At 38.9% G+C, this 27,687-nt stretch overlaps 1 protein-coding gene across 1 annotated transcript; it reads right to left on the bottom strand.

The window, feature by feature from the left end:
• Positions 1-9,563: 9,563 nt before the first annotated feature.
• On the bottom strand, positions 9,564-24,518 carry valopa (vertebrate ancient long opsin a). Its single transcript, XM_036574581.1, has 5 exons — positions 24,155-24,518; positions 20,576-20,786; positions 18,679-18,805; positions 18,075-18,314; positions 9,564-9,797 (listed from the first exon to the last, which is right to left on the bottom strand). The coding sequence occupies exons 1-5, from the start codon at positions 24,516-24,518 to the stop codon at positions 9,564-9,566; spliced, it is 1,176 nt and encodes a 391-aa protein (XP_036430474.1).
• Positions 24,519-27,687: the final 3,169 nt, after the last annotated feature.

A 27,687-nucleotide genomic window follows, 5' to 3' on the forward strand; every position in this document is an offset into this window, starting at 1 on the left:
ACTTTCATTCCTCTAAACCCCCTACAGAAACCTGTTGATTATGGTATTCTGATCAAACTTGGTATATCGACCTATTGATTCATGCCACATGTGTATTTCATAAGAATATCACTCATTAAGCTAACACTGCAGTCCTTTGTTTCATCCCTCCATCATCTCATAGAAACCCACTGACCACTACTTGGTCCCACCAAATCAGATTCAGCTGTTGCACAGGCCTACTTTTTATATTAAGAACACTCACCTATGCAGCCTTGCTATGCTTTCCTTCATCAAAAAGAAGCTTATTGGTTTTGGATTCTACTTAAGTTTCAGTTTTGATCCATCAAACCTGTTGAACCCGAAAGCCACTGATTTCTTTACTTCTTGAATTTTCTACTTTCAAAACTGCAGCTAAATATGTATATATGTAGTATATATATATATATATACATATATATATATATATATAGAATGATTCATCTTCTGAATTTAATATTGATGGCAACTGTCTAATATAACTATTAGATTAGATTCCTGTAAAATTTTATACTTTATATATACTTTATACTAATGCCCCCTTTTACCCTGTTCTTCAATAATCAGGACGCCCACAGAGCAGGTGTTATTTGGGTGGTGGATCATTCTCAGCACGGCACTGACACTGACATTGTGGTGGTCATCAGACACAGCAGTGCTGCTGGAGTTTTTAAACACTGCGTCCGTTCACTGTCCACTCTATTAGACACGCCTACCATGTTGGTCCACCTTGTGGATGTAAAGACAGGAACAGTAGCTCATCTGTTGCTGCACAGTTAGGTAGTCATCCCCTAGTTCTTCATCAGGGCAGGGATGGGGGAGTAGCTAAGTAGCACGCTTCTTTTTGTAGCTAGCTACAATTTTTTGTAGCTAATAGCTGTAGTCGCTACAGTTTTATGAAATGCAGCTAACAGCTGTAGCGCTTACGCTTCTTGCATTTTCATGCTAAACTCTCATGTTCTTACTGTCTGTGTTCTTGTAATGGACTTAGGCACGCCAAAGTGTACAAACTTTAAATTCAAGTTTTCCTCTTCTGTTGAACTTCCTATCACTGAGACTGCCCACTTAGCTTTTGCATCTAGCACCTAGCTTTTTGGGCTCTGGACCTACCTGACAGGTCTTTAAAATTCAGCAGATTTTATCAAAACACTATCAAATGCTTTGCCTCTATTGCCTGCTAGTGCTCCTGCAATGATCAATCACAGAGTTGGTATATTGGCAGGAGATTAATGTAACTTTGTGGTGAGAGGAAAAGATGTTTTGGTTTAAGAGCCACTATGCCTGGGGGTATAGGTAAGCAAGGATCTGCAACAGCACAAGCACACACATATTTTCTCACCCTTCAGATGCTCCAAGGACAGTTTAAAGTAAAATAAGCTGGCAGGGCTTCTCCCTGGGTTGCTTTATCTCATTTTAATAAAGTGGATTTCTTTTTTTTTTTCTCTCGGTCCTCCAGAATCTTGGCTTAAAGATCTGTGCCTGATGGTAGTGTGAGTTTTGCTTTAAACACACTGTAATAGTTAGGATTCCTTTGGGAAAGCAGATCTGGAATCATTCTGATCTACTCGTTGAATTGCATGGTGTTCTGTGGGGAAAACATGACATGGACTGCTTGTCTTGTCTCATTCAGGATGTGAACTCATTTTCTGCGGAGTCACAAGCCCTTATAGCTTAAAGGCCCCTATCCAGCATTTATCTTTTATTGCATCTTTTTCACTTATGACTTTTTTTGTGTGTTTATGGACCAAAAACAGACATAAATCCTTTTTTACACCGACCATCCATGTTATTAAAAGCAGTTGCTTGTTTCTACACTGTTTGTCAATTTTATTAGCTCCACTTACCATGTAGGTGCACTTTGTAGTTCTACAATTACAGATTGTAGTCCATCTGTTTCTCTGCATACTTTGTTAGCCCCCTTTTACCCTGTTCTTCAATAATCAGGACACCCACAGAGCAGGTGTTATTTGGGTGGTGGATCATTCTCAGCACGGCACTGACACTGACATTGTGGTGGTCATCAGACACAGCAGTGCTGCTGGAGTTTTTAAACACTGCGTCCGTTCACTGTCCACTCTTAGACACGCCTACCATGTTGGTCCACCTTGTAGATGTAAAGACAGGAACAGTAGCTCATCTGTTGCTGCACAGTTAGAGTAGTCATCCCCTAGTTCTTCATCAATGCAGCGATGGGGGAGTAGCTAAGTAGAACGCTTCTTTTTGTAGCTAGCTACAATTTTTTGTAGCTAATAGCTGTAGTCGCTACAGTTTTATGAAATGCAGCTAACAGCTGTAGCGCCTACAATTTTTTGTGTAGCTACAACGATTTTCGCGGACTTCAGGCAATCCGCACAAAATCTGAATCGGTCGTTAACTGGGCTGGTGGCAATTGTGCAAGCCTGACTGAGCCACGGACAGTTCAAGCAAACGGTCACGTGCTGACTACCCCTTACTAGTAGGCTTAGTTCAGGGGTCGCAACCCAAATGTTAAGAAGAGCCATTTTGTCCTTTCAACAAAAATCAAACCACCTTGGGAGGCATGACATTTTATGTCCATTTTACCATCTTGGCTGTAAATATGTCCAAGTATGTGCTGATGTGCTAGTATAGGCTAAAAAATATAAACGAAAACTCAGACTTACTTTGCTCTGCTTTAAGCTTTAGCTCAGCTATAGCCGCTTTTCTCGCACCTCAGGAAACTTTTCCATGAGTTTCTTGTAAAATGTCTTTACGAGGCTGAAGTTGCTTCTCATTCTCAAGCTTCTCGTTTGAATAAGAAGCAGAAGAATGAGAAGCTGACTTTAGCCTCGCGACTTGTTGCAAATTAAACTTATGAGGAAACCAGCTGAGTGCTTATAAATGCAAACCATTCATCTCCAAATTATCGATGTTCGTCTTAAATCTCACTTTGCCTTTCCGTTATCTGCGTTGCTGTGTGACCAGCAGTCTGCACATCAGTCTTCAGAGTTAAAGGTTGGTGAATTAGCAGTTATGCATTAACTCCAGTGTTGTAGACTATTTATTGTGAAAACTGTGTTAGAACGATCAGCTGAGCTTTATTTTACTGCAAAGGAGGATTATGTTATTTTACTTAAATATATAGTTCTGCTGTGGAGCCACAACAGCTCTGCAGCTCTGCTCTGATTATTCAGCTGCACAGGCCTGATTCTCACCCCAAACAGAGCCAGGGTCACTGATGAGGATTTTGAGGCTAAAGTGTTGCTGACGTTTATCAAAGGACTCTGAATGTCATGTCTGTATATCTTGCTGAAATGTTTAAATTGGAGCAGTTTTATTTCAACAGTTGACAGTGCTTTGTACATAATTGTTTGGTTTGTATGCAGTAATTTTTGTTGATTTTTGTTAGGAAAAGCCTGGAATGATTGACTTTGTCTATACTTAGTCTAAATTGTTGTTGGATATCACACCTTTGGTTGTGTAATTTTGATTGCTGGTTACACTTTTTGGTGATCTTTTTGTATATTCCCAGCTTTTCAATTGTATGTTTCTGTCTGGCACATGATTAAATGCAGTGTCTTTTTCACACTATCAGTTGGGCTTGTTTGGTGTGTCAGGTGGAGATTCACAAACATTCTGACAGTCAAGCTTTCAAAGGAGCTAAAAAATAGTGCACTACTTTTCAAAAAGTAGCTAGAAAGTAGCCACTACTTTTTCTGGAAAAGTAGCTAAATTGTAGCTAGCTACAGATTCTGGGAAAGTAGCTACAAAGTAGCTAAATACTAATTTTTCAGTAGCTATCCCAACCCTAATCAGTGGTCACAGGACTCCTTGGCTCCATGGCTCCTACCATGAGTGTCCACCAGCAGATGTAAAGCATAAAAGACATACAACTGATGATGAGGTCAGTCAGTCTGTGATCTCTGAAGCAGACTGCAGTGAGATGAAGTAAACAAAATCTTGCTTTCTACTCTTCATCTCTTCTGAGGATGACTGTGCTGTGTTCTTCATCCCCCCCTCTCTCTCCACTGACCCCTCTTGCCTGAGAAGAGTTTGATGATGAACTGCAGCTGTCAGCATTGTGACTAAATGACTCTGCCATCACACAAGATTTATGTGACCATCAATACAAAGCCTTATGCTGAATTATTAAAAAAACACAAACACAGCACAGCATGAAAAAAAAACCTTTTTGTTTTGTATTTTCACCTCACCAATGCTTGTATAGTCAATTTCACAATAATACACACTAATACACACTGATACTGTCCTGCACAGCATCAACTCACTAGCCCAATCTGTCTGTCTGGCCAGCTGCCGGTCTGGTCTTCTTCTGTTTCGCGGCATGTTGCATCAGTGTGCTGTCCACGTTTCCGTCAGCGCTAACAGAGAGATTACTGCAGATTGGAGAGATGACCCAATTAAACACTGTGGTCATTTCAGGTTCAGACTGTGTTTAACAGTGCTACACTCTTAAATAAAATAGAGGTTCCAGTAGGATTTCTAAGATCAATGCCATAGAAGACCCACTTTTGACTCTTTAAAGAAACTTTTAATGGATGAGATGAGTCTTTTTCAAGTTTAACCCCTTCATTTTATTTCCTAAAGATGATTATTTAGTAAATACAAGGAAAATACAAACTTTATTCTGCCTGTTAAAGGGGTTAAAGAACCTCCACATAACATCAAATCAACAAACATCATTGTAAAAAGTTCTTCACCCTCGCACATCTTATTTGCAAAAGTAGTTCTATAAGAACTAACCTCATAAATGTTCTTTAGGGCAACAGTTCACAATCTGAAGTTGAGTCTCTACCTGATAAGTTTAAACTTCTTTTTATTTTATTAAATCTGCTACAACTATATCTTAAAAGTAGTGCTTGTTTAAAAATAGTAGATGTTATTAAATGTTATTAAAATGAGCAAAGTAATCGCAGTTCACATGTCCAGTTGACAAATTATGTCATCGAACTGGGCCACTGCATGTGCAGGTTAATGATAGCTGGAGAGAAAATGGACAAGGTTCTGGTAAGACATGGCTTCTTTTGTTAAATGATAATAATGACCTGGGCCTGAGGGTTGGGGAGAGGAGTAAACAAGGGTGAGGGTGGGGCTCAGTGGCACTTAGGCCAAATCCTATTTCACCCCTCGTCCCTACCACTTAGCCCTTGCCCCTCCATTTTGCACATTCACTCCTAGGGGTAGGGTGTCCCAATTTTGTTGAGATAGAGGGGTAGGGCGAAGTGTTGGGGCTACATGGCCCTCCAAACAGAGGTTTTTCAGAGGCACACTCCAAACGGAGTGTTATGACAAAAAAAAAGCAAGACGGCTGCACAGGCGACCAAAGAAACCCACAAATGTGAGTACTTTCTAAAGCTAACCATTGTACTATGCATAATAATATATGTATATGTATAATCGTCCTTTTCTTCATAATAATCATAAAAAAATCACTAATAGTACGCTAATGTGAAGATTTCAGCAACTGCCCCTTGTAACTCAGTTCCAAAGGGCAAGATGACACTCGAAAATAAGGGGTGGGGGTAAAAATGAGAAATGGGATTGGGCCTTACTATCCACAAAGGGACCTTAGACTTGCTTGAGAACTGCTGAATTAGGGAACCAAAAGTGGTTCTTTTATGAGAGAAAAAGGTCTTTATGATTTTTTCTTGAGGCGACTTGTTTTCTTTTTTGCAGATCAATCTATTCTTGGCCCAATAGGGCACCTTCTTCGTGTAGCTTTTAGTGAGCCAGTGAGGGATAGAAGAACAGAACATGCAATTGTGAATCTGGGTGAAAGTGTGTTGCACAGGGATGGTGGGAAGTGGGGTTGGTGGTGTCATTTAAGCCAATATAATTCATCATCATACAGTGCAGCCCCATTGTCCCTAGGCATTCTGCCCCACTTTATTTATGGCACTGTGGTGGGAGAATCCCAGCAAGGTGTAAATGGGACATGGCAGGAGGGACTGGCGCAGTAATAGCAGCATAATCAACACAGAGGCCGTTTTAATGGGAGCTGGCCAGGCAGCCTTGGCCTACTGTCCTTCAAACGGTTCAGTTCAGCTACAGCAGGGACTTCAAGGGAGCATTTAAAATGTGGGCCTAATGTAACGTAATGTATATGAAAATAAACTTGAGATCTAATACAGTTATTTGAAAGGTATTTAAAAAGCATAGCCACACATGTTGCATAATCAGAATTTTGAGTGCATCTGTTAGAGCTGAGTTCTAAAGGATAAAGCTGCCATGGACAACGATTGCTTTGGAAAAAAAAACTATTTACTGAAATGCATTCTTGCTGTGATTAACATCATGTAATTGTGACATCAAAACGTGATAAAAGACTAGACCAAAGCACTTAGCATTTCTAAACATAGGCAACATCTCTGAGATCTAAGCATACATCTGAACATATGTGGTATGGTCAGAGTTAGAAGACAAAGTGAAATATAAGTGAAAAGTGAATTATGGATTGTTGCATTAACCTCGTTAATGCACAGGAGAATGTAATGCTGTTCTGCTGATTATTGGCTAACGGCCATTGTTTATTGGTTCACATAAGAGTTTAATACCTTAACATAGCTACTACACAAAGGTTTGTACAGTTGATCATTTCATTCATCTGTTCTTTGTACCAAGGTTTGGATGTGTACTTTGCTGCATTTCAGGCTGTAGTATCAGAACTTGTGTGTAATGCTTGGATTCTGTTTTTCTTGTAGGCCTGAAATGCCTTGAGTCTCGTGTACACACTGTTCCCATGGCCAGTCCCTCTTTTTGTTTTTTGTTCAGTCATATCTTACATATCCTGTATACTTTCAGCATCCTCTGATGGACTATGGAGTTAATAACAACAAAAGACTGGTTCTATGCACAGTAAGGAAGTTTTTTTTACTCAACAGCAATGACAAATATGTCCAAATGGGTTAATATGTTATGATATTGAATCAAGGTTAATACAAACATTACACTCCTTATACAGTTCCTGAAAATCACTATAAGGAAGCTATGAATTTTCCCACCATTTAACTGTGGTAAGTCTCACATAATTCCTCAGCACTGGACTAAATTAGCTGTTGTAATGTAACTCTATATATTATGGATTGACAAAGTTGACAAAGATTAGCCATTTCAGACCCCCTAAACCAGTACTAGAGCAGCAGGAAGGTATTAGGTGGCTGTGGCAGTGAGGATAGCACATTCAGAGGCACAATAAATTTCCAAGGCTTCAGCCTTTCTTTATAAAACCACACAGAGATGATAAGAGTTGGGTTCAAAAACAGTTGAAACACATGCATAGTATGTACATCTGACAGTTTGAAAGGAAATACAGTGCTACTGCAGTTCATTCATGCTTTACGATCCTCATTTAGTTAATCAGCGGATTTTTTCTGATGGGTAACTAATGGGGCATTCGTCTAATTGGTAAATATTTATATATATGCTGAAGGTTGTTCATAATAGTCTTTAACAGAAGATTATATTAGACATAAAACCACAAAAAAGTTTCTCTTCTCAGAGGTTTTCTTCTCTTCAGTGCATGTGATTGTCCTTCTTGCGCTCGCTCTGGTTTGACTGACTCTGAAAGTCCAGCTCAGAGAAAACTGCAGAAAGTTACAGTCAGTCAGCGTCCCATTCAAACATAGATGAATAAACATTCACCTGCGAGTGAGAGCACTGAGAGAGCTCTCGATTGTTCAAAGGGGAAGTGAGATAAAAGAGATTTGGGGTCTTGTGCTCAGAAAAGTTAACCCTTCTACAATCATAGGTGGAATAGCTGAGTATTGGAGTGTCAACAGTGAACCCTACAGCAGTACTGTAACAATGGCTTTGCAGTATGTTTAGAGTGCATCCTTTAGATGTTTTTTTTTCCTTTTCCTTGTGAGTGTTTCTGTGCTCACATAGGCTGGAGAATGCTGGCCACTGGTCAGACTGGAAAGGTAAACTGGTAAACACATTCAAGAGTCGCATATCAACTCAAAGAAGATCCACTTATTAGCCACAATACTAATACAGGGTCAGCCACATTCAGTGCAACAAGATAACTTGCATGTGCATGAATACTACAATTTTCCATTCCTCATAGACAAATCCAGTCTGTCACTGGTAATGCTGTACTTTAAGGTGAGGTACATTCAATACAGCTAAAATGCCCTGTAACAAACCTACAGGCTCTGATTTATAAGTGGTTAAAAACTTACATGCATTACAAATATTTTACTGTAATTATCTGTAAAAGACTGATATACATAAAGTAGGTTTATTATTATATAAACATTTAATCCTATCATACCAATTGTTAATGACTCAGTATAATTTTCCTGAACATAATGAGGAATAAGGATACTTGGATTTTTCCAGTCATTGCTTTGTAGTTGTTACACATACCAGCCCTAGATAGACACATTAATGTTTATGGCCACTTTAAATAAAGTAGGAGTATTTATGGCTATTGTCATTTGACAGCATATAAGAAAACATGTTTATACAATGTAAACTATCATAAGTTAGACATATCTGATTGGATAGCTGGATGATATATCATTACACTTTTTATAAGCAACTTAAAGTAAAATGTTACCACTTCACCTTGTGAGTTTTATTGTCATTAAAGGGGACGTCCACTTGATTTTACTCTTGATTCACATCAAATCACTGCAGGACACATCATTACCTGTGTCATGATGTGGTGTTTCATAAAGGCTATGAGAGATTTTCATCGCTGTCCAAAAAAAAAGTATCTCCAATTTTTTTTTCATTTTTTTTGTTTTCTTAAATCGTTCAGCACAGCAGTTCGCCTTTACATTGTGTAAAAGTTTCAGGCTGAATGGACCAATAGAAAAGCTCCAAAAATTACATTTAAAAGTAAATAGTAAAGAACTTTTTGCCCTTTGTGAAGTTGCTGGGTATATTTATTTATTTATTTATCTTTTGGACAGCAATGTTATCTTCCTCTGGGTTTTCAATAAGAACACACATCCTACCAAAAGCTCTGGGGAAAATACTGATGTGGTATTATTTGAACAAAAAAAATCTTTAAACATGGTCTAGAAACAAGTGGACATCTTTCATTTGTCGAAAATAATTTGCATCAGCATCACAATTTATCACAGTTTCTGCAACAAGTAGAGCTGAGATTATGGAGACCAGTTAACATGTATTTTATGAACTTGTGCTCACTCTGAAAACTAAAAAACACATTAACAGTAGGTGTTTGTCTTGCTGAGCTATCTGGAAAAGGCTCGTTTTGCCTTTTGTAGTGCAAAAAGAGGAATATAAAAAAAAATAACAAGATAGAAATGAACATCTTTTAGTCCTTTATAGATGTGCACTTGATAATAGAAGTGGTTACGTTTATAAGTGCGCATGGCATTTTAATGGAGAAATCAACTTATTGCTTCATAACGGATACTGACATAGTAGAGGACAGGCTGAATGCTACTGCTGTAGTGAAGCTGTTAATACTGAATCAGGGTTTAAGAATGAAGTGGTGCGCCCCTGTCAGTACAGGTGGAGAAAAACATGACTGAAGCCCTCTTCACATTCTGAGTGCGAATTAGAGTGTAGAGTGTGAGGGTGTTGTACTGCTACATGGGGCAAACTTTGTTCTCGGGGATAGGCAGCTGGGCGTAGGAGCTACAATCACTCTGCTGCTCATCAGACTTTTGCGGGGCGCTCCTGGCAATTGGAATTCGGGCCGCTATGGCCGACATCTCTCCCGTGTTGCTCTCGCCGGTCATGCCTGCACGCTCTGTGGTCTGGTTCACCTCCACCATGGTGCTATCACTGCAGCTGAACAGCAGGATGAGGCACTTTCTGAACTGTGGACACATTGCAGGAATTTCAAAAATGAGTTATTTTATCGAGCTATGCTAAGGCTACATACATAGATGTACATACATACATCTGCAAAATGGTAACTTCTCAGGAGACAGAAAAAAAGTTTTAGTATTAACATCATTAACAATGTAATGAGATTTTATTGGTATATGGTCCATAGTAATGGACCGAATCTACTGGGCTACTCATCATAAAGTGTTGAGTTATGAGGTTTTGAGAGCTTTTGGTGTGATAGCAATGATAAGCACATTCCCTGAAATGGCTGCATACATTAAAGTAATTCATGTGAGAACAGAAAGTGTCAGGATCCTTGCTGTATTTTTACTTTATTGCTTATTATATGACACTTTATACATCGTCTACCATCTAATAAAAGACATCCCACCTGAACCCGAGATCCCCAAGTGCACAGGTGAGCAGAGATCCCAATGAATTGAACAGTTATATCATGTAATTTTACTTACTTGTATGGTAGCAAGATGAGGGGACATTAGCTTTGCTTTCAGATCTTTAGAAAGTAAGTATGCTTGTTGTATAATAGTTCTAACCTTCCTACTGGGCATCTATCTTTCTACATCAATGGTTCTCAAGGCCCTCCAGAGGGTCTAGGTTTTTGCTTTATCCTAGCAACCAACACACCTCAACACTAAATACCTGGTACAGGTGCACTTGAAGCTAGTCAGAGCAAACACCGTATGAAGGGTTCCAAAACCTGGTTTGAGAAGCACTGTCCTATGCAGTTTTCACAACTGACTTGACAAATGAAAGTCTTAGTTGACTTTAATTACCTTGGATTTGGATTTTGGAATTTGAGGGAATCTCAGTACCAGACATATTGAGCACAGATATATGGTTGATGGAAAACTTTAATTTGAATCAAGTGATATCTAGCTGGTCCTGATGGCTTCTACCACGTGTCTGTTAGTTCTACCTAACCTTTACAACTACAGAGTTCATCAGTCAAAATAAATATGCAAGTGGTGTTAGCAAGCTTGAGAGTTCAACAGTCATGACAAAGCACAGATGACGATGAAAATGAAAGGATTCATTTGAGTTTTTTAGTCAAGTCAGTTGAAGGAGATTTTGTTTAAGGCTGGTCATTTCCAAATGTTCTGTGTATCCAGATAATCTTGTTTTACCTGTGCTTTAACCCCTTAAAATCCCAGGCTTATTACATACTAATGCTTAATATTCAGTAACCACAGGGACTTCAATGCAAACTAGTTGAGCTATTCTTAGTTTACAGAAGTGTATAGAAATGACCTTGGCCATTTAAGGGGTTAAGGCTATTCCAGGATAAGGTTTGTGACAACTGTTGTGCAAGTTTTTGTTGCAATTCTAGGTCCTGGGCAGAATATAGAGCATAGTCCCCCAAGCAATATGTATCAAATCTGAGGAAACTGGAACTTTAGCCCCTAGTGTATGAAACATATTCTTTATTATTTATTTAGCCTATATTTAAGCACACACACAAGGAAACGCACAAAACTGTATAAGAGAAATAACAATCATATTCTACCTAGGCCTGCATTTAAAAAACATTTGTGGATCCATGTTTTGATTGTGCATTAAAAAAAAAATCTTTGTTAATATGCACCCAGAATCATTTTAGACTGTGCACTCACTTTTTAATTTTCAGGATTTTGGGATGTGCCATTTAGTGCATCAGCACAATGAGCTGGGGGAGGTGGGATCAGTGTTAAGTGTTACCTACTTAATAGGGGTAAACAAATTCCACGCAGGTTCAGTCAATCAGAATGAGCTAATTAAAGTAATCATTACTTGTTTCCACATTACCCAACCTCAAAGCTGACCTTGTGATGGTGTTTAGTTTTCATTAGCTTTGCATGCAGACTTACACCTACAAAAGCTTCCAACTGAAGCCAAAAATCAAAGCCACTTTTCATTACTTTAGCTTTTATGTCAGGTCAGAATGCAGGTCAACAGAAAGAGAATAGTTCTTTGTACTTGAAAAAGTCGTACATCATCACTTTCTGAACAAATTCTGATATCACCAAAACTGTGACTTTATATGAGAAAGAGAAAATGTTCTTAACTTTTAATGTGAGGTAATGTAACATGACTTGTTTCTTATCTGTTGGTCCCAGAATTAAAAAAAATATATACAATTCCAAAAAAAGTTGGGACACTGTGTAATATGTAAATAAATGTAAATAAAAAAACAGAATGCAATGATTCGCAAATGTCATAGACCTACATTTTATTCACAATAGAACATAGAACACATATCAGATGTTGAAAGTGAGACATTTTTTCCATTTCATTAAAAACATTAACTCATTTAGAACTTGGTGGCAGCAACGCATCTCAAAAAAGTAAGTTTTACTAATAAAAAACAGCTGGAGGAGCAATTTGCAACTAACTCATATGACTGGGTATAAAAAATAGCATTTTAGAGAGGCTGTGTCTCTCAGAAGCAAAGATGGGCAGAGGTTCACCAATCTGCGAAAAACTGTGTCTAAAAATTGTGGAACAACTTCAGAAAAATGTTCCTCAATGTAAAATTGCGAAGACTTTGGATATCCCACCATCTACAGTACATAATATCATCAAAAGATTCAGATAATCTGGAGAAATCCCTGAACACAAGGGACAAGGCCGACGGGCAATATTGGATGCTTGTGATCTTTGGGCCCTCCAGCGGCACTACATTAAAAACAGACATGAATCTATACTCAGAATCAGGAACACTTCCAAAAATGATTGTGAAAACAGTGTACCATGCAATCCACAAATGCAAGTTAAAGCTGTGTCATGCAAAGAAGAAGCCACATGTCAACACGATCCAGAAACACCGCTGTTTTCTCTGGGCCAGAGCTCATTTAAAATGGACTGAGGCAAAATGGAAAACTGTTCTGTGGTCAGATGAATCAAAATTTGTAATTCTTTTTAGAAACCACGGACGCTGTGTCCTGCGGACTCAAGAGGAGAGGGACCATCCATTGTTATCAGCGTACAGTTCAAAAGCCTGCATCTCTGATGGTATGGGATTGCATTAATGACTATTGCATGGGCAGCTTACACATCTGGAAAGGCACTAACAGTATATAGAGGTTTTAGAACAACATATGCTCCCATCCAGACAACGTCTCTTTCAGGGAAGGCCTTGCATATTTCAGCAAGACAATGCTAAACCACATACTGCATCCATCACAACAGCATGGCTTCGCAGAACAAGAGTCCAGGTGCTGAACTGGCCTGCCTGCAGTCCAGAACTTTCAGCAATAGAAAACATTTGACGCATCATGAAATGAAAAATCCAGCAAAGAAGACCCAGGACTGTTGAGCAGCTAGAATCCTACATCAGACAAGAATGGGACAACATTCCTCTCCCAAAACTCCAGTAATTGGTCTCCTCAATTCCCAGATATTTACAGACTGTTGTTAAGAGAAGAGGTGATGCTACACAATGGTAGACATGGCCCTGTCCCAACTTTTATGAGATTTGTTGCTGCCATCAAGTTCTAAATGAGTTCATATTTTTCATGAAATGGTAAAATGTCTCACTTTCAGCATCTGATATGTGTTTCATGTTCTATTTTGAATAAAATATGGGTCTATGAGATTTGCAAATCGTTGCATTCTGTTTTTATTTACATGTATTTACATTTTACACAGTGTCCCAACTTTTTTGGAATTGGGGTTGTAAATAAATTCAAGTAATTTAGTACAATTTGTTTTGCATAATCCTGAGATAAATATAACAGGTGTTGCCTGTGTAGAATTACCATAGAATTATATAACTCAGGAGATAAAATACGTGATAGCACATACTTGTTCAAAATGTGTTAAGCCTTCTCAAGTTCCGAGCAAGTATTATTGTAAGGAGTAAAGACTGAGTGCTTATATTCAGAACCGTATTATTGGTGTTAATTTAATAGAATCGTTGTCATGTGTAGGCTAAATAACGTATTACCTATTCTGTTCTTAAAAAATCATGCGTGACTTAAAAATCCATGGATGGATGGGTGCATGTCAGTTTGCATGCCTGTTAAAATAGACTAAACTAAACTATGAGGGTCAAGACAAAGCGCCTAGCATCTAGGCTCTATCTTCATCTCTGTGTCAGAGTTTAGCACCGCTGGGCTCTAACGGCAAAGGAGAACATACATCATCCATTATGCAAGTATGCTAGATGGGGGGAGCGCAAGGTGAAAATGAATAAAGAATAATAAACAAAGTCAAAGTGAGAAGAGGACATACAAAACATGGAACTTCTATCAGTACAGACAGGGGCTCAAGGCAAGCCAAGTGCCTCCCCCCGGTGGCGTCAGTGTTAGTCTGTCCCTGATCTGTCAGCACTATAGTGTCCACCTGATGTGGTGGAACACAATTAATGGTGAATCCAGAGCATGAGAAGGAATTGGTTACGTGTCTGAATCTACTAAAACCAGAATTACAACCAACATGCATATTTTTCTGTGAAAGCAAAATAGTTTGCAGTGCTCAGATCTCAAATAGTTTATTGTGCTTGTGTCATGACAGCAGTGTTGCATTAAGTACTGAAAGTTCAGTGCTTATTTAATTACATAGTAAACAAATCAAAACTCTAGTAGCTTTCCATACTTTTACTTTTTTAAATAGGCTAATGCTACTTTGACACTGTATTCTCCACATGATGTGTATAAAACTGGCACACAAAACTAAAAGGTCAGTTTATGGGTGTGAGCATGGAAGAATGCAAAATGTGCTGCTCTACTCATGCATATGCATTTGAGGGAGAATGCACAAAACGTGGAAGGATCACATTGAATTTTGAATATTTACGTTATATACACATATACATTATATATTTACATTTTTCTTGTAATTTATTTATTATTTCTTGAAGTCCACATTAGCATGGATTTATGTGTCAAAAACACTGTCCTTCCAAAGAGACAGATTTAACTTGAATTTAAACCCAGTCATACCCAGACTAACAGTCATAACATAGTGATCCTAATAGTCTGACTTTTGCCTGTCAAGTTAAAGAACTACTTCAATAATTTATACACTTTATATATGCATAAGTGTTGTTCTCTGATGGAAAATTGGGCATTTTGTACCAACAGGAAAGAGCAGGTCAAATATAAGGTCAAGACTTTTAAGAATCATGAATTTTTTAATGAAAGAGCAAGTAGACGTTATACAGTGTACATCCTTCTATACCAATATACATTTCAGACAGAGGGAATTTCCTCCAGACCCAGCTAAAAATGTCTGCCTTTTTCAAGGACATTTCTGGATATTTTTGTCCCTTGATGTGATCTCAGCTTTTATAAATACATTAACCCATTTATCAGTGGGGATCCTTAACTGGGGCAATCTTAACCACATGAAGCCTTCCTGCTGCAGCCCAAGATTTATGTACAGAAAAGGAACCAATAACGACTTGTAATAAATATGACACATATAATAAAGCTACAAAACCAAAATGTTAAAATCAATCTGAAAGACCAATGGACATTTTTTTACTTTGTTAGTCCGTGTCATATAAAGCGCAATCAATTGTATCATATCTGCCAATGTCTCTGAATCTTTGATTAAAGTGTAGAGACTTTTGCCCACCCCTAAACACCCCCTGACCTTTAATTGCCCCACGGTGTTCCAGCAGTATCTTATCACTGAGTGAAAACACCTATCATCACCTCCGTTCCCTGCTGCACACACATTTGTTGGCAAACAACCTCCTTTCTTCTCGTCACTTTACTCTTATCACTTTCAGTTTTTGGAGTGGTTGTAAAATAATCACTTATTAGTTATTTCAGCTTGTTTATGCTGACAACTCTTATTCATGTTAACATGAGTGAGGCAGTTCAAATATCCAGTGGTATCTGTGCTGCTTTCTTACGTTTTCTGCCTTGTGAAGCTGTGAGGCGCGTCAGCTGATAATGGTGCGATGTGCACAGACACACACACAGTCCTTCTCTTGCTCACACATGTTAGGTAGTTACACTCATACAGTTTATTTTAATAATAACCTGACTTATTTTGTCCTGAAGTCTTTTTCTCTTACTTTTGCCATGAAAGTGTAAGAAGAGCAAATCTGTGTGGCTGCTAAAGGGCTAGACTGCTAAGCAGCACTTCGCCTTGTCTATGTGTAAATAAGTAAAAGATAAAATACATATTAAAATCAAACTTTAAAGATTGATTCTGCTGACCGTCTGACTCCATGTTCATTTTGGATCAATCAAATGCTGAAAAATAAAATCATGTCCCGCCCACAGTTATTACATGGCTATGTGCATCTACACTCTCAACAATAAAGACTCCTAAAGGAGTTTTGGTTTGGATGTGTGGTATTGTGAAAAATAATTGCATAAATAAAATGGTAGAGAACCTTTTCATTATGTGGAGGTTCTTTAAACACTAAAAAGCACGTCATTTAGAAAAATGATTCAAAGACTCATCCGTTGATAAATTCTTTAGGGATGGCAGTGGTTCTTAAACCAACCCTTATGGCCCCCATGCTCTATCCTTATGTGTTGGGATATAGAAAAAAGAGTGGCCTGTCTGTGGCCCTGAAGACCAGTTTTAGAAGCACTATTCTATGGAATTACTCCAAAGGACCCTTTTTCTTATATTTTACTTTATTTTTTAGAGTGCACAAAAGTGCCAAGTTTAAAAGATATCATGAACACCACTCACAAGCATAGGGCGTAGTGTTAGACTTTAGGGAAACGCTGCCAGCTTGGCTTACTTACTGACTCCAGAGAAGCCAAAAGGAACCCTTTGAGAAGGTGGAGTTACTAGGTTGGAAAAATCAAGATTGTCAGTTTATGGGAAATGTTTCTCTCCCAGAGTCTCTACTGTGTATTTTGCGTGTGATTGACATTGAGGTTCTGGGTTTTGACGGTTCTGAGACATATGACTGGTTTCCAGTTACATCTTAACTGCTTCTCAGACAACAGGCAGCACACATGGCAACTGAGGCTAGGAAAGAATGGATAAGTTGACCAAAACTAACAGGCTATGCTAAGATGTTACTTTAGAAAAATGAATCTCACAGCGAGAGCAGCAGAGGAAAATAGGTGTTATCCGGTCGGGTGAGTTGATGTATTTTGTACAACATCCTACCCGCACCATTGTACACCTCTATTTTATTCATAAGCCATGTTTTATTAAAGAAGAGGCTAGCGTCTAACAAGAACAGTCGCAAAATAAAAAATAAATAAAAACCTGTCGGCCTGGGTTCCCTCAGAATGTGATCTCACACTAACATGCTGTGATGTCTCTAAGCCTGCTGTCAGACAGCAGCTGGATATCAGCCTCAGTACGACTAGACTCAGCTTTCAATAGTCTGCAGCTATTGACTGGCTACCACGATCCTGATCTGATCCTTATTGGTATTATTATTACCATCTGTGTATTTGTAAAATACTAATTTATTGATGCAAATTGTTGTTGATGCATGGATTTGTACTGTGATTGCTATTTAAATACTGAACCATAATTCTATTCCATTACACCAGAGCAATGTGGTGTGAAAATGCACAGTAAAATCCCCAGTGCTGAATAAACTCTTACAGTAGTGAACAAACACCTATGGTGTTCATTTGGAAGCAATTCATCACTGTAAGAGTAAACCCTTTAGAAGTCCAGTTCTTGCAGGTTATAACTTTAGACTAATGTAATTTGATAGTAATTATTTCTCACTCATAGCTTATTGAAAAAAAGCTCAGAAATTGCGTCAATACCACAGTCAATACCTCATTTCAGTCAATGCTACATTTATGTAGTAAAAGTGGCAATATTTTGTAATAACTTAAATTTGATAACTTATTGTTGTGCATAGCGCTGCTGTCAGAACAAAACCTCATATCTCCATTTTTAGTCATTTTGTACTATTTTACAGAATTTGAAAACACTAGCTGACATTTTGCAATGCGCCAAAATTTCATAACCAACAGAAATGCTCCAAATGTGCTTGGAAAAAAAATTTAGTTCCACTGACTTGCATTCAAAGTTTGACTTCCATTCAATGTTTTTTCCTTCTCCTGTAAAATTACCATTTTAGAGATATGAGGTTTTGTTCTGATAGCAGCAATATAGTCCTTTTTGCTATCATTTTCTCATGTCTTGACACTGAAACAGATGGAAGCGCATAACTTAATATACTATGTAGTTAATTATGCAATTGAAATGGCAGTAAATACACTAGCCTGCTTAGGGTTCATTCCGTACTAGGTACTTTGATGATTTTTCTGTGTATATTTTGTTCAAGAAAATTCTGAAATGTTAAGCTTCAACCTTACCTGTTTGTTCATAAAGACGTAGATGACAGGGTTGTAGACCGCAGCAGTTTTGGCAAAGAAGGCAGGAACAGCAGCCAGTCTGGGGTCTAAATAGATGGTGGGATGCGCAGTAACAGTGATGGAAAAAATGGCGTATGGGGTCCAGGCCACCATAAAGGCCACAATCATCACAACCACCATACGAGACACCTGCCGCTCAGGTTTCCTCGCATTCCCCAACCTGCCATGGGTGTTGGACACCTGCACAGAGATACTGCTATGTGTGTCTCGAAAACGTACACAAGAAACAGACTTTAATTTATGACATGACAGCCTTTTCCATTAGACGGCAAACACATTGATCTTTTAAAGGCAGTAAAAATCCTATCTAAACCTGTTCTGCCATTAGGATTTGTGAACACTGTTATCATGAAAGTGGTACACTGTAGTATATCACTATTATCACTTCCCAGTCTTTTTTCTCAGATGGAGTACAGTATATTACTGTTGTCATTCACTTTAATATTTTTTTAATATGTAATAGCATGTGTTAACCTTAGATAACATATTTCACAGTGCAGATTCCTAAAGCAGACAGCATATGTTGAAAAGTCTCCCAACGCACCAGACCAACCTTCCTGAGCTTCCTCAGGAGCTTGCCGTAGCAGACGATGATGACACCCAGAGGCATGACGAAACAAGTGATGAAGAACGTGATGATGTAGGTGTGGTCGTAAGGGTCTCCAGAGTACCTGTTGAGGGACAGGTCAATCAACGTAAAAAGTAGGAAGGCAAGAAGTAAGACTTTTGAGATTTATTTTGATTTTTACATTCACAAGATAATGGACATGTAATGGTTTGAAGACTACAACCTCAAAAACAAAGGTGCTGAAAAGGTTTCTTTGGAATGAATCACTTTTTAGAATTTCAGTAGGATTTCAAAACAGCGGCTATTCTAAACAAATCCAGGATGTGTATCAGGAGCAGTTATGAAGTGGATGTTAGTCTTGGATTCAATCCAAATTTGACCAGATCAAAGATAGAGGTAAGGCAACAGGGGGCAAGGGCCGCTGAGGAAAACAGGCTGTGCGCTGTGACCCAAAGCTCTAAGAGATGGAAGGAAATTCCACATGGACAACTTGTTCAATACGGCCCTGGCATCTAGGACAGAGGCTTTCAAGCAGATGTCAAAAACCCAGCTCTGTAAATCCTGACTACTGGATGTTATCCAGGGAGCGTTCGCCTGTTATCTGTATCACGCTGTAGACAGAATCTGGCGTTCATGTGAGTATAATTTTAGGCATGAGTTTTCACTTTAACAAGATATGTTGAACTTGTAGCAACTGATACCATCACAGTATCATCACTGAAGGCTTGTTAACTAGAATGTCTGAAGCTCAGTATTGATTATTTCATACTCATGGCCTATAGAAAAAAAAGAGAAATTCAATCAGCAGTGTAAATTCCAAACTTTTAGACAAGAATGGTTATGATTGTAAGTATATATATTATAATCTTATAATTGTTGATGAAAATTTACTGTTGTGCATGCAGTCTTATTTTGTAGAAATAAAAGCAATCCTTAACATTTTTTGCTGTTTTTGTCTTTTCTCTATATTGAAATAAATAAAAAAATTGGAAGTGCTCACCTAAACCAGTTCAGACAAAATGTAAATTTATTGTAAATGTAATATAATTACTGTTATTAAAGTTGTATGCAAAAATTTGAAAAAAACAAAAAGTACACACCCTCTACAGAGAACAAACGTAAACATAGCAGTTTAATTGGAAAGAAGTAAAACATAAAACCTCAAATCTGTCATAATTGTTGTACAGGGTAAATTTTATGGGCTATTTTTTTCCAATATGTTAAATTCAACAAATAAGTGTAACATTAATTGCATTAAATATGTGCATAAGTGTCTTCTCTATAGAGGATGTAATAACTTATTTTCACCTAGAAAATGAACAAAACATGTAATTTGACCAGGGGCACTCAATGTTTTGCACACACCTATATGTATTCATATAATTATGAATTATATAAATATATGTAATGTCACAAATACCATAGACATCATACATCTATTAACTAACCACCTCCGTGCTGTTAGATACATTAGCATTTGAAGTTGCTACCCTCTTTACATGCAACACATACACTTGATCTTCATTCATTTAAGTGGTCGTATTGGTCGAGTGCAAGTGTGTGTAAGCCAATTACTGGATGAAAAGGTTTTCAGTCTTTATTTCTCAATGTAAAGACTGCTGTAGTTCAGCAGAGCACATATATTGCATATCTAATGTGTGTGTGTGGACTCCTGCTTTGCACCAATACTCACTCATTAAATGTACACTAAAGACAGAAACAGTGAGCTGGAGACCAAGCGCAGGAAAAAGAAACTGAAACAGGCAACAGAAGCAGACAGGAGGGAGGGCAAAGAAGCTAGATTAACCTCACACTGTGTTTGTTCTTTTTCTTCGTCTTGTTTAACATAAAGCATGGCTGCAAAGGTTTTTACCAGTTGGGTTCACAGGTGGTACCGATCTTGCTGACTGTGTAGCTGCTCCAGCCCAGTACAGGTGGGATGGTCCAGATGAAAGAGAAGGTCCAAACAAACAGCAGGCCCAGTGTTGCATGTTTTCCCCGCAGACGGATGTTTCCCAGGGGCCGACAAATCACAAAGAAGCGCTCAAATGCAAGGATGGCCAGAGACCACAAAGCCACTATACCTGTGCGAGAGAAAGTTTAGCTTTGCTGTGCTGCTTTCAGGTTATAATGAGAAAAGAACCTTCTCCCTAAAAATGCTGACTGGTGGTGTAATGTGTGTGTCTCTGTCTAGTACAGGTGTAGTACAGTACTAATACTGCTAATACTGCACTATTACTAATACAAAGCTAAAATGAAAAAAAATCTTTTATATATATATATATATATATATAGAGAGAGAGAGAGAGAGATATAGATAGATAGATAGATAGATAGATAGATAGATAGATAGATAGATAGATAGATAGATAGATTTCGCTTTTGTCAGAAGAAAACCTCGTATCTCCAAAATGATAATTTTACAGGAGAAGGAAAAAACCTTTACTTTTAATGGAAGTCAATGGAACTCAATGTAAGGCTTTTTTCTAAGTAAATTTGGCCTGTTTCTTTTGGCCCATTCTTCATGAAATGTACACACAATGTAAGGGGCAACAGGCATTTTCAAATTCTGTCAAAACTGAAAAACAAAAATCACAAAAATGGAGATACACGGTTTTCTTCTGACAACAGCGATATATATATATACTAAAACGTAAATCAACCTAGGCTTAATTTACAGGAAAACTGAAAAGTACATTAAAAAAAGAGATTTTTTTATTGATTTTTACAGTAGGTTTTACAGTCTACATACAAGAACAAACATTCACAGACATACATATTTCTGAATAAAAAAATTTGATGTTCTCAGCAACACATACGATTGACATACTCATTCTCTTCACTTTTTTATAAACAAAACAGAAAGAAGGAGTTGGAGAACAAAGTTGTCCATTTACTGAATTGGGTTAAAAAAGCAAAAAACAGTCTAGAATGGATGTCTGATCACTCTTCCTATGAAAGATGGAGTTTAGATCTGATGGAAAATCATCATCTATGTGTCACTGGATGAAATGCCTCTGGAAAACTGCACTTTTTTTGCTTTTCGAGTATGGAAAATATGACGTTTAGATGATTTATGCAGGGTGAATTTATTTTTAAATATGGTGAATACATTTTCAGCCAGCCTGTTTAACTTGTAAATATATCTATTAATCAAATTTGCATGGCCTAGGCAGAAAGTTCTCATCTCCAGAATGACACTTCAGTGCTTAAAGCAATATTGGATTGGCTGGAGTTTACTGAAAGCACTATGTGTTTCATACTGAGCAGTTAAAACAAAAAACTAATGGATTTTACTTGCAAAAGAGTCTGCTCAGTCAAGCAAGTTTACATTTTTGTGCAAAATGACAAAACATACACTTGGAGGTGCAAGCACACACAGATCAGGCTTTTTGCATATGTAAAAGGATGACTTCTGAGCGCTCTAAATTTGGACACTGACACCACCACTGTTTTGATAATTTGATCATTTTCAGTTCACTGGGTGATCTGCCTGCAGGCAAGTTGATGTGATTCCTAATGATTATTGACTGTGCCACAAGAATCAGGGATGCTGCTAATTGTGCTGAAGGAATCAGAGGGAAGCGATCTAAGAATTTACGGTTGGATTTGTAGTTTTTTCTACAGAAGGCCAGGAGTCTGCAATACTAATGCATAACCCAACTGAGACGGTTTCTCTGGTGCCTTTTTACACCACATAAGTACAGAGATTTCATCTCAAGAATGAAAAAAGTAAGCCAGCGTCAAAGATTACTAATAAAATAAGCTAGTGCTCACATTCTAACAGAATCAAACTAGATTCAGTGATATAAGTTAACTGAACTTGTTCGACAACATGAGTACTGACAGGGCTTTTCTGAGCAAAGAAAGAGTTTGAGGTACTGAAGAGGAGATCATCTTTAAAGATATCAATTGACAGATCAGATATCAACCCATGCTGTGCTGTTTCAACTTCCCACTCTGTCCTTTGATACCTGCCAAATCCTGCTTACTGGTGGGACTTCCCACTTCCAAAGTTCTTAATAAACTACAGCTGCTTTATTCTTCATATGTCTTTGTTTGCGCTGTCACTTGTGGTATTATAGTCCTGAGAGTAAAAATACAGCATTACACAGTCCATACATTCAACCATTCAGTACCGCTAATGCATGTACTTTATCAGAAGACACTCTTAGAGGAAAAAACTTACAGCCAAGCTAGCTTTATTTAACTATTGATGTGAAGGGCTGATTTGCTGTTCAAGTGGGTTCAGGTTAAAAATATGAGACAACAAAAAACTTGGATAGGAGTAGATTTTGAGTGACTGCATGACCTGGTTATGTAACGTCAGGGCAATAGCAGAAGTATAAACACACCTTTTCATAGAGGTTCTGTAAAATAAAGAACTATGGATTTCTCAAACATCTCAAACTAATGCAATGTAATGCCAGGACACAGTGTAAGTGGAGGTTAATCTTAGTTCTTCTGCACACCATCTAGGCACTTGAGCATGTGCTGAAGGTGCTGAGGTAAAGTATCACTCTTACTGCCACTGCCTCAAGAGCCTTTAATCATGATCATTATCGTTTCTATATTTGCATAGTTCTTTAGACTGCAGAAATCCCACAGAAAACATTCAGCAGGCACAGCCTGAGTGTGTTCTTACAGAGCAGAAAGGTGTAATCAAGCTTTTCAGAAAGTTCAATAAAATCAGACTGTAAACTCCATTTTCAGAGTGCTGAGTGACATCTACACTTTCTTTCACTTCTAATTTGTCTCAGAATCCTTGAAAAATACTCTGCAAAGTTTGAGGATGATGTTTGGGCTCCAGAAAGCATCCTAAAAATTATTCACAGGTTCAACCACCTCCACTAGAACCTTGTTCAGTTGAAAAAACAGTGACACTTTATTTGGAGTGGTGCCGATGAAACAAACAATCAGCAGACTCTCAGTAACACGTCAAAAACATATGAAGGTTAGGATTAGGGCCAGGCTGAGGGTTAAGGTTTAGGTTTTGGGTAGAGGTTAAGGTTAGGATTAATATTAGGGCCAGGGTGAGGGTTAGGATTAGGTTTTGGGTTGAGTTTAAATTTAGGGTTAGGATTAGGGTCAGAGTTAGGGTTAGGTTTTGCGTAAGGTTGGGTAAGATTAGGTTTTGCGTAATGGAAGTAACATATTAACAATACATCTACTTAACATAGGTAATTTATCAACAGAACATCTACAAGATATTTACTCCGAAGTATTCAGATGCTTCACTACTGCTACTTCACTGATATGTTGTTGATGTGTCACTGATAATCTGTTAAGAGTTTATTAATCATCTAGGACCACTCCAAATAAAGTTTAAATAAAAACCTGATCCAGGATCAGCGGGCTAGTTTTAAGAGAACATCATCCATTTAGCTATTGCTCTGAAAGTTGCACTCTCACTTCCAAAGTGTATTCAAAGTGGCCATAAAACCTCACTCACCGAAAAAAGTGACAGCGAAGCCCTCCAGCACGCACGCCCACGTCCCCAGGAAGAAGTAGCCGTGGTAATTGGTGACCACACTGATGGTCCCCCCGACCAGGGACACGAGAAAGTCGGCCAGAGACAGATTAACAATGATGTAATTGAGGGGCTGCCGAAGCTGTTTGAACTTGTAGGTGACGAGCATGACCAGAAAGTTCTCTGACAGCGAGAGCGCCGTGACCAGGAACATCCATGCGGCGAGCACTTTGAAGTTCCACGGCGCGATGGACCGCAAGGGTCCCGCAAACGGGTCTTCTGGCTGGAACACATCGGCCACCTCTGTGTAGCTGACACCGTTTACTGCCGTGCCGAATGCATCCATGCCCCAAATGAACACTTCGTTATGAGTGGACTAGAGAACAATGTGCACTTGGGTTGCAGGACTAACTTGCAGTACTTCAGAGAGCCACGCGCGCAGCGTCCTCGCGAAAACTACGGATCCAGACGATGTGTGGTGTTCGACGCATCACTTAACAAAGGCAGCTTTATTGCAATGCACAGGTTGTGAACTTGTTTATTCTTGGTGGTCGCCGCGGCTCCAGTGTCTGTGTAATCCATGTGTGTGCAGTCCTCAGTTTATGGGGGGCTTAGGGGATGCGGCAGAGTGCAGACAGCCGGTCCCATTGACTTGTTAAATTGTGCCCTGCGCGAGCTGGAGTCTGAGCTGAGGTCGCCAGCGGTTATGTTGACTGTTGCGCGTCTCCCACGGCTTTATATAGGCTGTTAACGGGCGACCACGCGACAGCCCCATCATCACTCGTGCCCTCGAGGAACAGCGACGTACTCACCCTCCTCTCCACTGGCTGTGGGCTTCGAGGAAAGCCTGGACGGAGTGACTGCGCGCAGAGTGAGTGCGTAACGGGGGGCTCACACTGCACGCAACTTCGCACAGAGAGCACGCAGAATGCGATCTCAGAGTGCATGCAGGAGGCATCAGCTCAGAGTCCGTGCAACTATATAGGCAGTGCATCCAACTCCTCGAAGAGTTCATGCAGACTGAATGCAACTACGAACAGACACTTGTTGTTTGTGCACTTTTTTAAATTCATCCTCTCACGAGCTCACACACCGGCCGGCCACTTCATCAAGCTGTTTCTACACTTGTCCATTTATCATGTCCACTTACCACATAGGTGCACTTTGTAGTGCTACGGACACAAAGAGCACCTAATTAGAATCAATTAGTCTGTAATTAGAACTGCTTTGTACATGTAGGACCACCACAGAGCAGGCATTATTTGGGTGGCGGGTCCTTCTCATCACTGCAGTGACACTGACGTGGTGGTGGTGTGTTAGTGAGTGTTGTGCTGGTATGAGTGGATCAGACACAGTAGTTCTGCTGGAGTCTATCATAACACCTCAGTGTCACTGCCGGACTGAGAATAGCCCATCAATCAAAAATGTCCAACTAACAGCATCCTGTGGGCAGCGTCCTCTGACTACTGATGAAGGACTAGAGGATGACCAACACAAACTGTGCAGCAGCAGATGAGCTATCGTCTCTGACTTTACATCTACAAGTTGGACCAACAAAGTAGGGGTGTCTAATAGAGTGGACAGTGAGTGGGCACAGTGTTTAAAAACTCCAGCAGCACTGCTGTGTCTGGTCCACTCACACCAGTACAAATAATACCTGCACTACCTGTTGCTTCTGTGGGGTCCTGACCACTGAATAACAGGGTAAAAGGGAGCTTACGAAGTATTCAGAGAAACAGATGGGCTACAATCTATACAAAGTGCACTTATACTTGTAAGTGGAGCTAATAAACTGGACAATTAGGTGAGATGCAAGGAGGTGTACTTAATCAAGTGGTCGTCCGGTATATATGGGAGTGGTTTAGTGAAATAAATGGTTTATGGCTTAGAATAATGGCTCATTAACTTTGTGCTTCTTTGACTGCAGCACGTGGAGTTTTAAACCCATTTGGCTTGTTGAAGTGCAACATGCAGTGGCTCTTACTCTGAATTATGCGACATTGAAAGGAAAATCAATTCAGCTTTTATGAGTTTCAGTTAAACAACAACCTATGGATTGAAATGATGAAGAAAAAAGCTGAGCATAGCCGTGAGATGATTTTATTCCCACCGGTTACAGAGCAGTCTCACTGCTGGGGAACACAAGTGTGGTGTTAATGGCAGGTCGATTCTGGAGTTCACAGTGTTTAACCCATGATGTCAAAGAAGGCGATGTAAATACTGTGTTGTGTAATTTGCCTTTTGTCAATTTGTCAATTTGTCAGTTGTCAATGCTGAGGCATCTTTCCTGCAAGAGTTGACAAAACTATATATATATATATATATATACTATATATATAGTACATATATACATGTGTGTGTGTGTGTGTGTGTGTGTGTGTGAAATAAAGGAAAGCTGACTCAACAGTCCTCATTTTTCTCACAGCAAGGTGTGAAGACTGGTAAAGTTTCAAAATGTGCCTTTCACTCACCCATTTAATTGTATTCTTTATGTTATGTCACAAAAACCTATACACTTATATATATCTGCATATTCAGCCTATGTTTGTTATCCTCATCCATTCATGTTCATGTTATAAGGAGCACTTCAGCTCAGACTGAGAATTGAACAATGTACAACACAGGGCACTTCAGAACAAAGCTTATTTACATATACCACTCTGAAAGACACAATAGCAAAAACAGCCTGATTCATTCAAAGGGATATTGTGAGGTTGGAAAATAGTCATATAAAATGAATTATAACATTTATAACATCATATATAGACCTGAAATGTAGGATATGGGCCTGTTAAGGAGTTGCTTTCCTTTTGCACAAATAATCCTCAGCTGAGGCTGATCAGGGCTACAGTACTAATGACCTCTCACAGAACATAACAAGTTACACCTCCTGGCTGGACTCTTTCTTTAGCCTCTTGGCATGATGCAGTGTAACTGCTTATGGACCAGATTTGCTCTAATATGTTCACATCTTTTTGATCCTATTGTTACATCACCAGGGGCCCAATGACCCACATGCAGATTTGGGTCATACGACCAATGTAACAGAAGTACTGTTTGAACAGGGCACAAAGCCTCCAACTCACTGCATCATACAGCAGGTCTGACACTTCAACAAGTGACCTGCCATTGGGCAGGGTAGAGTGTCACTTTTTCACTCTGTAAGTAAGTATTCCTCTGCTCTTTTTGACCTGTAGTGGATCGAATCTGCCACTGAAAACTTGGACATTTGTACAGTTTTGTTCTCAGCCACTTCCTACCATTATGTTAATGATGGTACTGAAAGTCGCAATGTGTGTTTCATTCAAATAGGCCTTCCAGTCTACTTTAAAATGTAAGACTCTTATTTTAGCAAAGCAAGTAGAAATATGCAAGTTACAGGATGCAGGAAACAGAGTAAAATACAAATACTGCAACTACTGCTTGTCTAATGCTGCTTTTTCAGGAATTAGAAGGTAGTGGAACCAAAATTGAATGGTGGGAAAACTTTTCACTTATGGTTGTTTCATCTATAT

The sequence above is a fragment of the Colossoma macropomum genome, unplaced genomic scaffold (genome assembly GCF_904425465.1).
Source record: "Colossoma macropomum unplaced genomic scaffold, Colossoma_macropomum, whole genome shotgun sequence".
In the NCBI taxonomy this organism is placed as follows: Eukaryota; Metazoa; Chordata; class Actinopteri; order Characiformes; family Serrasalmidae; genus Colossoma; species Colossoma macropomum.

Coding starts and splice junctions, on each gene's coding strand:
- valopa (XM_036574581.1), bottom strand. CDS start 24,518: ATGGATGCATTCGGCACGGCAGTAAACGGTGTCAGCTACACAGAGGTG. Junction 20,787..24,154: donor CTTCGCTGTCACTTTTTTCG/GTGAGTGAGGTT, acceptor TCTCTCGCACAG/GTATAGTGGCTTTGTGGTCT. Junction 9,798..18,074: donor ACGTCTTTATGAACAAACAG/GTAAGGTTGAAG, acceptor ATGTGTCCACAG/TTCAGAAAGTGCCTCATCCT.